Source organism: Garra rufa, chromosome 24, assembly GCF_049309525.1.
Source record: "Garra rufa chromosome 24, GarRuf1.0, whole genome shotgun sequence".
Lineage (NCBI taxonomy): Eukaryota > Metazoa > Chordata > Actinopteri > Cypriniformes > Cyprinidae > Garra > Garra rufa.
Window position 1 is genome coordinate 16884582 of NC_133384.1, and position 11443 is coordinate 16896024.

Below are 11443 nucleotides of genomic sequence, written 5' to 3' on the forward strand. Positions count from 1 at the left end.
TCACATTTGTATGCAGCTCTGCTGGTGCTTTATGTAAATGCATATGTATATATGTGTACATCAGAGAGAGCAGGCAAGCATTGTGTGTGTGTGTGTGTGTGTGTGTGTGTGTGTGTGTGTGTGTGTGTGTGTGTGTGTGTGTGTGTGTGTGTGTGTGTGTGTGTGTGTGTGTGTGTGTGTGTGTGTGTGTGTAAGAGAGCACAAGGCAAATTGAGAAAGATGCACACGCTAAAAAGACAGAGTGTGTGCATATGGAACAATCAGACAGAGAGAGTGTGTGTTCAAGTGGAAACCAAGGCTAATTTAAGAAGATTTGGGGTTTTATGCTAAAAAATGTGCTGAAGAGACAATGATTCAAGGTTGCAAAAATAAATCATGTATTTAGAGAGGCATACATAATGTATAATCCAGTCTTGAGACATTTGAGAATATTTCTGAAGTCTGAGTTGCTTCAGCACCTTGGACAGCGCCGTTATGTTTGCGATCTACGTTGGAAAATGCGCACGCGCAATTTATTAATGCGATTTAATCATTCGTTAGAAAAATACTCAAGGTTCATGATAATAAAAAGATTGAGTAAATATGTGTACAATACAATATTTTATTAGGCGGGACATTATATAGGGACTTTTCTTTTTCCACAACTTACATCTGTGAGCATTGTCACTGAACACTAAATCAATCAAAGCTACTTATTATCCGGAATGTAGAACACACCATAATGTAAATATGTATTTTATAAATTAGATAGATGTCTAGCAAAAAGTTTTTTAAGACGTCTTTGTTGTCTGATATATGATCTTTTTTTCTCATTATAATCACTGTATAGCAGGTGGCCTACATTTGGCATATTTTCAGTATGTTCTGCATCCAAACGACACATCATTGACAGCACAAAACAGGAATCTTCCATTCGTGCAAAAATGCTTTGGGGCCATAAAGCACTTCCGCAGCTCCACACCACACACCTCACTGGACGGAAGCCGAATCATTAAGGCTATACAAACACAAAATAAAGCACTGATAAATACACCTAGTTCGGGATTTGAACTTCGTCTTCGTCTTAAATATCTTCTCGTTTATATAGTGGTCCAGGAAATTGTCAGTTGCGAATTGTTCCCCATCGATAAATTCCAAACAATCGCCACTGAAAATCGCTGCGGCCAAAAAAGGCGGGAACTCCCTGTGGACGCGTCCATATGCAGTTTTGCTAGATTTCAGTTTTGTTCAAAGAACAGATACTTCGTTCGTCCTCGGTCTCTTGGAAAATATTACTCGTGTGCGAGTCAGTTAAAGAGGAAAGACTAAAAATCCAGAGAACGTGGAGTATTTCCATCCGCCCATTAGATTCCCTCGTTCCAACTTGAGATAGACTCGATCCTCGCGTTCCACCATCAGTAGAACTCCGTTACTCGCCGCCTCCCGTGTGACATCCTGATCCCCAGCAAAAGCAGATATGACCGGGTACTCGTTCTGCATCAGGTTAACCTGAAGAACAGGACACAACGCACTTTAGTCGGCATTCCAAGAGGGTTCATAAACAACGCACAGTATGAGAACGGAGTGCAATGGTGTTTTGTGCAAAAACATTAAGCTGCTCTGCTCTGCTCACCTGTATGGTTTGTCTGTTGTAGACCTTGACCACATGAAAGCTGAAACTGTATATTCCTCTCCGTGGTGCGGTAAACACACTCGCTTTCAGGTCGAAATGATTGCCAATGTTTACTAAGACCTGAAACAAAAGCAACATGACGCGTTACAAATCCGCTAGCAAATGAAAATGTGTGAATCTACGTATCACATTTACTTTTAGCTCTGCAATTTTACACGGACACATGCGGATCTTCGAGCGCAGTATGGCAAGCTGGTTTAACATTTATTCATTTATTCCTTACAACCAGCCAGTACTTATTTTTGTTTTTAGATTGTTTTATTAGTATAATCTAATTTATTTATTTATTTTTAATTTAGTTTCACTAGTAGACTAACTGTTTATTCGATACTAGGACTTATTCCCATTGTAAAAAATAAGTTTTATTTTTTTTTTATTTTTGTCAATTAAATTAGATTTTTCGAGATATCTATTAATTGACCACTTGAATATGTTCAACTAGTACTGCAGTTATTGCAAGACATTTCAGTAGATATTAATTTGGGCACTATTACTATCAATATTTTCTTTGGTTATTTGTACCAGTTTGAATAGTTAGATACTAGTATCAGTTCCAGTTGTACTGCTACTTATTTATTTGATACTAGAACCTGTTTAAAATACATCAGTATCTATATTAGCGATTACAAAAATATTTCTTATCGCTATTGTTTACATGTTAAAATGGCTTGCCATAAGCGCATTCCGAACCTTTCAACACGTCGGGTCAGTTTTAATTACTACAGGTCGATTTTAATGACAGCGGGTCGGTTATTGTTAATCTAAACACGCCCCGTTTGTTGTTAATATAAACACTTGGGTTGAATTTAACATTTTTGACAGTACGGGCGATAAAAATGATTTTGCAACTAAGCAGTTTGTTGAAAGGTATGTTATAGAGACTATTAAGCACTTCACACATTGTAGCCTATCTGAGCAACACTGCATATGTTTAGTGAGGCAATATTAATTTGCCTGAGAAAACAAGATATTTATTCGACTTAAAAACGTACATCGTCCAATAGAATAGAAGCATTTGTCACTTCGTGAAGTTTCTGGCTGAAATTCCTGTGCACAGCCCTACATATTGAGTTCCTGTGATTACTAAGTCACCAACGGGACACCTGACCTGGTCAAAATAGATGGTCATGGAGGTGTTGCTCATCTCCGAAGGTTCGTGGTTTGTCCCTCTGACGGCCGAAAAAGCCACTTTGGCGCTGCCGGAACGCACAGATATCCCAAGCGAAGAGGTGACTCCTCCGTCGGAAGAGGGGTTGGAGTCGCAGACCACCAGACACTTTCCCTCCAGAACGATGGGCTCCGTGTCATTCTGGCCCAGACAGAGCCCTATGCCACATCCCAGGAGAAAGGCGAGAGCCAGCATGGCAAAGGGTCCGGGACAGGCTGCTGGCACCATGATCGGAACAAGAATCCTGTGCAAACTGATCTTAACCACCAGCCCCTTGGAGGTTTGATGTGGCTCTATCACCTGGTCCAAACTAACCTCTCTCTCTCACTTTCTCTCTCTCACTTACTCTCTCTCTCTCTCTCTCTCTGTAACTCACCGTCACACACTCCTTTTCGTCTCGTCTATGCGCATCAGTTTAAGGTGCTTAGAGTATTTGCACAACGGTTCCTGAATGAAAAACACGAAAAATCAGAAGAAACAATTAAAAACAATAATAGTGCACGAATAATAATTTCTCTAGATAATGATACTTGACGATAATAAATTGCGCAACGATACGCAACATCTAATCTCGACTTAAAATACAAGGTCAGCTGCGTTTAACTCACAAAAATAAAGTTTTACAATTCCGCGATATTATTTTCTACAGTTAATATCACTTCTATCTATAATAATTACAGTCCTTTCCGATAAAATAAAACAATAAATATGAACAAGAACGCTATAAAATCTAGTATTTTTTCCCTGGTATATTTTTCTAATTTCTACTTCATGTTGTTCATTATGTTACCTGTTAAATCCATAGTTGGTGCAATCTGTGTTCCTGCTCCTTCAGCTGTCTTGAGAAGGAGTGAAGCGCGCACCCAATAAGAGTGGAGAAAACCAATTGCTCCTTCATCCTTTTTAGAGGGCGACTCACGCCCATCCCTTCTTTTCAAGTACAGTAATAATTCTAGAGCGGACGTTTCTGGACATAAATTCAGACATGACTAGAAATCTTGTATTTAAGAGTTTGTTTGCACAATAACAGCTAACTAGTTAACCAATTTTTGGTAATATCTGTATTCTTTAACATAGCAATACATTAAGCAAACATTTAGTTTTTCATATAGGATGCAGAAAGTAGACCAGCTATGAATCTGAAGCTGATATTATATAGCTTAATACCAGAAAAATAGACATGCACTTTAGTGATATCAGTATCCAGGTATAATGCCTTCAAAGTCAGACAAAAATCTTGTGCTCCACCCTGTGGAGAAGAAGTGTTATGATCCTTTGTCTAACATCCACCCTATTTGCTCTCACAAGATCAGATCTAAAATCATACTGTGTTTATAAAGTATTTATAAATAAACACTATGGCTGGTCCTAAAATATCTATGTTAGGTTGTTCCAAAGGTGATAAAGAGCCATTTTTGGTTCCCACAGAACCTTTCACTGAACACTTTACAATAAGGTCCTTAATGTTAGTTAATGCAATAGATGTTAGAGCAATGCATTTGTGTGTTCACGTAACAAATTTTGATTTTGATGTGTTAGCAAATGTGGAAATTAATAAGTAGTTTAAGTATTTTGAATGAATAAATTTTGAATGTTAATTAATAAAGTTAAATATTGTTCATAGAACCTTAACAAAAGTGTTATCACAGTTCTTATTTTTATTTTTTTCTTAGAGTGAAGCACATTTTAAAATTCTAAAGAACCCCTTTGTTAAAATGCAAAGGTTCTGTGGATGTTAAAAGTTCTTCTTGAAACCATATGTCAATAAAGAACCTTCTTTGCAAAAATCTTCACAAAAAACTATTTGTAAGAATGTTAAAATATGTTGTTAATGAAATCATTAAAATATTTGCAGAAAATAATGCAATGTAAAAAATTGCAATGTAAATGTTTAATTGTTGCATTAAATTTCTAAGAAATTTAGTTCTAAGTTTAGAGTTTAGAAATAAAGTTCTAAGAAATTGAACTTCATTACTGATAAAAAATGTAAAAAATAGTGTTGTCAAACGATTAATCGCAATTAATCGTGATTAATCACATCCCAAAAAAGTTTGTATTTACATAATATGTGTGTGTACTCTGTATATTAATTATGAATATATAAATACACACACATGTATGTTTAGAGTTTAGAAATAAAGTTCTAAGAAATTGAACTTCATTACTGATAAAGAAAATGTAAAAAATAGTGTTGTCAAATGATTAATCGCAATTAATCGTGATTAATCGCATCCCAAAAAAGTTTGTATTTACATAATATATGTGTGTACTCTGCATATGTATTATGAATATATAAATACACACACATGCATGTATATATTTAAGAAAAATATGCCTTATTCAAAACATTTATATATAAAACATTTATATTTATATATAATACCATTATATAATACCATTATAAATATTCATGTAAATAATGTATAAAACATATACACGTGTGTGTACTTATATATACATAATAAATATACACTGTGCACACACATATGTGACCCTGGACCACAAAACCAGTCTTAAGTAGAATGGGTATGTTAGTAGAAATAGCCAAAATTACATTGTATGGGTCAATTTTTTTTTTTTTTTTTTGCCAAAAATCATTAGGATATTTAGTAAAGATCATGTTCCATGAAGATATTTTGTCAATTTCCTACCATAAATATATCAAAACTTGATTAGTAACATGCATTGCTAAGAACTTCATTTGGACAACTTCAAAGGCGATTTTCTCACTATTTTGATTTTTTTGCACCCTTACATTTTCAGATTTTTCCTATCCTAACAAACCATACATGAATGAAAAGCTTATTGATTCAGCTTTCAAATGATGTATAAATAAACATTTAGAAAAATGATTTTGGATGTGATTAATCACGATTAATTGCGATTAATCGTTTGACAACACTTCAGGATCTCTTAAAATCTAAATATATGACAGAAACTACACTGACATGTTAAATTGATGGAGACAACGGTGTTAAAACATGGCTTAGTGAGAATCATCATTCTCTAACCTTATGAAAAATAAAACATGTAATAAGCGATTCATTTTGTGACTCTCTATCTCTTAAAAAAGCTTTTCAGAGGAGCTCTGGAGTTGCTGTAAAGTGTATAAAGTGTGATGCTGGGTTTGACAGGTCTACTCAGTATGTGTTATGTCCACTGAACCCATTCTTAACCTCCCTAATTAATAGTTTCCCTCACTCTTCAAAGTTGCTAATTGGAAATATTATGCAAGGCGATCGCGGCTGGTGCCTTTTAAAGAGTGAAACGGGGATAGTGCTTAAATTCATAATTGAATGACTCAATGTCTTTATTAAATCTGAAGTATAAAAGGTCCTTCACATTCTTGTATTATTGTCTTTTGGAAGACTTGAGAGACTTGATTGTCAGTTCAAAACAGCACATACTATATCCAAACCATACTTTAATAACAAATTTAACGATGTAAATAGCCAGAACAATGGTTACCCCATATACTCTTCACCTGCAACATTAGGTTAAGTTAGGTGAACTACTGAAAGATCAACATCATCTGTCCTCTCAAGCTTTAAACACACCTTTTTTGACAAGAATCTCACTGTGTGTGACATGCTCTGTGGAGTTTGACGCTGAGTATCTGAGAGCAGCGGCTGACCTAGGGCCTGCAGAAGGGCGAGAAAAAGAAAGAAAACATCAAATGTCAAGCTTGGTGGACACTGGGCCTGTGTATCACGAGGCCCAGAGCCGTTTATGTCCATAGAGAAGAGGTCTCCCCAACCATGAGAAACCGTACGTTGTGAATGTTATGACTATTTCATCAGACAGGCAGCAGACCACCATCACTCTTAAGATTGCCTAGACCACCATAAAAACATTCCCTTTGCTTCATTAAAGGATTAGTTCACTTCCAGAACCAAAATTTACAGATAATTTACTCACCCCCTTGTCATCTAAGATGATGTTCAAGTTCATGTCTTTCTTTCTTCAGTCGTAAAGAAATTATTTTCATAAAGGAATTTTCTCCATATAGTGGACGATTGGTGCCTGCGAGTTTGAACAAAACGCAGTTTAAATGCAGCTTCAAAGATCGCTAAATGATCCCAGCCGAGGAGGAAGGGTCTCATCTAGCCAAATGATTGGTTATTTTCTAAGAAAAAAGTACAGTTTATACACTTTTTAACCACAAATACTTATCTTGTCTAGCTCTGCTATGCACATGTGTACTCCTGTTCAATACAGTTTCATTTTCTCCCCCAACTTCAAAATCGCCCCACATGGCTGCAGAAGTATGACCCAGTGTTTACAAAGTGAACATGCAAAGAAGGTCAAACACCTTTTACAAAAAAGGTAAAACACCAATGTAGGACGAATTGAAGGCAGAGGAGAAAATGAGATGGGAGTTTTTCCTCATTCCCTAACTGGGTATGCTAGACAAGATGAGCATTTGTGGTTAAAAAATGTATAAATTGTAAATGTTTTTAGAAAATAACCGATTGTTTCGCTAGATAAGACCCTTCTTCCTCGGCTCGTTTAGAGCAGTTTGAAGCTGCATTTAAACTGTGTTTTGGAACATCAAACCACCACAAAAGTCCACTATGGAGAAAATTTTCCTCATAAAACATGATTTCTTTATGACTGTAGAAAGAAACACATTTCTATCTTGGATGACAAGGGTGTGAGTAAATTATCCGTACATTTTTTTTTTTTTTTTATTATGGAAGTGAACTAATACTTCATCCATAATACTGCTTTCTTCAGTCAAAAATTTGTCTCTCGTCTGAATTAGAAGAGAAATATGCACAAAACGAATATATTTGTGAGAGGAGAATAGGGGTGATATTTTGAACAGAAGCGACAATTTAAAGATTAAAGAAGTTAACACCTTAATAATCAAGTTATTTCTTACAAAAATGCAGCTTTTTGTTGCACAAGTCATTATAGAATAAAGTTGTGTGGATTGCTTGTGGATTACTGTGATGTTTTTATCAGCCGTTTGAACTCTTATTCTGACGGCACCATTCACTACAGAGGATCTATTGGTGAGCGAGTGTAGCTCTTTTTAATTCTCAATTTGTTCACGCAGCATTAGCACCCCCATGCGGCTCTCAAGGTGCTCATGCATCCTAGTTTGAATACTAAAACGACACTTCCGCTCCTACAGAAGAATGTAGTTGTGGAAACGATGCTTTTTAGGAGTTTTCCTTCGGAATAGAATGTTATAAATATTCGCTGAACTGTTTAATCTCCTACCTAGTGTACAAAACTGTATCCATTAAAATAAACCAGACTCTGTGAGATGACAGTGCGCCCTGTGTAGTGCGATTAAAGCGCTTGGCACCTGGCCGTGTTACCTTGGCAGCGAGATGCCGGAAGAGACTGCGAGCGAGACTGAAGAGATAACAAATTAAGAGGCTGTTCAACACGCTTCAGAAGAGATACAAATTATGTCTTCGCAATCCGCGAAGACCCAGAGGCAAGTTGCTGGGCAGCCTTCAATTATTAAATCAACATCCATGTCCAGGTTGTTGTTAATTCTATGTTATTTAACATTATGCTGGATTTAATGCTTAACTACTGCAGAGCTCTGCTAGATCATTTCAGCGAGTTTGTGTTTTTTCTTTAGTAAACAAAGAAAAGTGGCTCTACAACATCCACCAGTCTACAGAATGACATCCAAACGAAGAGAAAAGACTCGTGAAAACTCTTTAGAAAGGCAAGTTTTGCGAGTATGATAACTTTGGCTGTACAGTGACTCTCTTGTTTGGGTCAGTAGTTGTTAGTTTAAAATACTAAATAGCGATTTAATTAGTTTAGTTATTAGTTATATGTTTAGAAAAGTTTTTTATTATTTCAGTTATTCATTTAGTATTAAAATGCTATCTATCTATCTATCTATCTATCTATCTATCTATCTATCTATCTATCTATCTATCTATCTATCTATCTATCTATCTATCTATCTATCTATCTATCTTAAACTAGGATGCCACCAGAGATCATTCTCAGAATTCTCTCTCATTTGGATGCTGGATCTCTTTTCTGCATTAGTTTTGTCAACAAGCACTTCCATGAACTGTCCTTCAGCAAGTGAGTGAGTTAGTTTTTTCCTAAAACCCCCATTTTCCAAAACAATTTATTCCTCATCCTGATGTTCTTGCAGTGCTATGTGGTATCAGTTTTACATCCGTGAACGTACCAAAAAGAAGAAAGCCAGTCAAAAAGACCAGTTGATATGTGATCTTGGTGTGGTGGGTGTGCAGGAGAAGCCAAAGGGATATTGGAGAAACAAGTTCTTCAAAGAAATTTCCGGCCTGAATGTGAACAACTGGAGAACAAAACTACAACGCATTGACCCTTATTCAGGACTGCCGCGACATACAGAGGAAGTCATAAGGTTAGAGATTGTAGTTTGTTTGAGAATTCACAGATATGAGAGCTAATTAAATGTGTATACAGTGCCTTGCGAAAGTATTCATACCCTTTCATTTTTTCATGTTTTGTTATGTTGCTGCCTTATGTTAAATTGTTTTAAATTACTTTTTTTTACATCAATCCACACTCCATGCACCATGATGGCAAAGCAAAAACAGAATTGTCAAAACTCCATACATTTATTAAAAATAAAAAAAACTGAAATAAGTAAATTGCAAAGTAAACTTCGTACTAATCTACATTTTTAGGTTTCTCCAGAAATGTTTGATTGGGTTCAAACCCAGGCCGTGGCTGGGCCACTCGAGGACATTCACAGAGTTGTCTATAAACCACCTTTGCTGTGTTCACTGTTGGAAGACGACCTTTCTCCTCAGTCTGAGGTTCTGAATGCTCTGGACTGGGTTTTCATTAAGGGTATCTCAATATTTTGGTGCAATGAGCTTTTCTTCTACTCTGACGAGTCCCTCAGTCCCTGCTGCTGAAAAACAACCCCACAGCATGAGGCTGCTACCACCACACTTTACTTTTGGGATGCTACTCTGCAGGTGATGAGCAGTGACTGGTTTCTTTCATACATGATGCTTGGAATTGAGGCTCATCAGACCACAGAATCTTGTTTCTCACAGGGTCCTGTAGATGCTTTTTTGCAAATTGCAAGTGTGTTTTCATGTGTCTTCACTGAGAGAATTGAGTCCTGCCACACCACCATAAAGCCCAAATCGGTAGAGTGTTGTAGTGATGTTTGTACTTCTGTAAGTTTCTCTCAGCTGCATATATGATCATCAAGCTCAACTAGAGTCACCATCATGTTTTTGGTCACCACTCTAGCCAAGGCCCTTCTCCATCAATTGCTCAGTTTGTCCAGGAGGCCAGCTCTAGCAAGAGTCTTGGTTGTTTCAAACTTCTTCTATTAAGGGTAAAGGAGACTACATGCTTCTGTGAATCTTTAATGCAGCAGAAGTCTTTTTTCTGAACTCTTGCCTAGATGTATGGCTTGATGCAATCCTGTTTCTGAGCTCTACAAGCTGTTTTTTTTTTTTTTACCTCAGGGCTTGGGTTTTGCTATGATATGCATTTTCAGCTGTTAGACCTTTTATTAAGACGTGTGTGCCTTTTCAAATCATACCCATTCAGTTGAATTTGCCACAGGTTAACTTCACACGAAATGTAGTGACATCTACAAGCATTATGAATGCTCCTGAGGTAAATTCCAAGTGTCCCAGATAAGGGTATGAATACATATGCAATGGAATCATTTAAGTTCTTTATTTTTAATAAAGTTGCAAAGATGTTAAAAATCAGTTTCTTTGCTTTGCCATTATGGTGTATGGAGTGTACAGTCGTGGCCAAAAGTTTTGAGAATTACACAAATATTAGTTTTCACAAAGTTTGCTGCTAAACTGCTTTTAGATATTTGTTTCAGTTGTTTCTGTGATGTACTGAAATATAATTACAACAGGGCTCACAAAATTTAAAAATCTCTGGTAGCTCTTCGGGCAGGTACTCTTCAGATTTTGGTAGCCCGAAAATGAATTTAACTAGCCCAAATAAAAAAAGACCAATTTTTTTTTTGGGCCAAATCCTGATTGTTTGAAGGGTGTTTTTAATACACAAATATCAAGGAAGTAAATTTATTTCATTATATTTATTTCATTTAGTGTATCTGCAGAATTTTTAAATATTAATTTAAAGCAATTCATGACCCTTTTTAAGATCTGCACAAATAAAATAAACAATAATGGGACTGGACAATGTAAAGTAGAGTATTAAGCCATAAAATGGCATGATTTAAAATTCAGATACAGTTTCACACAAAAACAAAATATCTTACACTATGACATTTCATCCTTTATACCATTAAAAGGGATAAATTGAGTATATCATTTATTATATTTATTTAAAACATAAATATTACTGTACTTGTTTTTAGGGCTGTCGCGGTTAAGGAATTACCCTTGCGGTAATTTTGAGTGGCTCAGTAGCGCGGTATGCAGTATTACCGCCATATATATATATATATATATATATATATATATATATATATATATATATATATATATATATATATATATATATATATATAAAATTGTGTGTAGGCTGTTACAATGTAAGGTCATATTCAGAAATCAATAAACCGAAACCAAATCGCGTTGATACATGAAGTGAAGTAAACAGTACTTACATAGAAACCT

The 11443-nt window shown here is 35.9% G+C and overlaps 2 protein-coding genes across 2 annotated transcripts in view; one reads left to right on the forward strand and one right to left on the reverse strand.

Annotated features, from left to right (window-relative positions):
• Positions 1-581: 581 nt before the first annotated feature.
• On the reverse strand, positions 582-3778 carry cbln2b (cerebellin 2b precursor). The gene is made up of 4 exons (XM_073831039.1): positions 3631-3778; positions 2781-3287; positions 1613-1732; positions 582-1488 (listed from the first exon to the last, which is right to left on the reverse strand). Exons 2-4 carry the CDS (start codon positions 3066-3068, stop codon positions 1291-1293), a joined length of 606 nt encoding a protein of 201 aa, XP_073687140.1. The 5' UTR covers positions 3069-3287; positions 3631-3778; the 3' UTR covers positions 582-1290.
• Positions 3779-8263: 4485 nt separating this feature from the next.
• fbxo15 (F-box protein 15) overlaps positions 8264-11443 on the forward strand; it is a 4355-nt gene continuing 1175 nt past the window's right edge. Inside the window, 6 exon segments of the mRNA XM_073830554.1 lie at positions 8264-8340; positions 8443-8532; positions 8802-8906; positions 8980-9223; positions 9500-9631; positions 11120-11182. Of these exon segments, the coding sequence (XP_073686655.1) occupies positions 8264-8340; positions 8443-8532; positions 8802-8906; positions 8980-9223; positions 9500-9631; positions 11120-11182 (711 nt within the window).

Bases quoted from the DNA above. Each gene is read 5' to 3' on its own strand.
- cbln2b (XM_073831039.1), bottom strand. From the start codon at position 3,068: ATGGTGCCAGCAGCCTGTCCCGGACCCTTTGCCATGCTGGCTCTCGCC. The intron at 1,733-2,780 runs GTCAGGTGTCCC...CTTTTGTTTCAG, and splicing joins TGACCATCTATTTTGACCAG to GTCTTAGTAAACATTGGCAA. The intron at 1,489-1,612 runs GTGAGCAGAGCA...CCTGTTCTTCAG, and splicing joins ACAACAGACAAACCATACAG to GTTAACCTGATGCAGAACGA.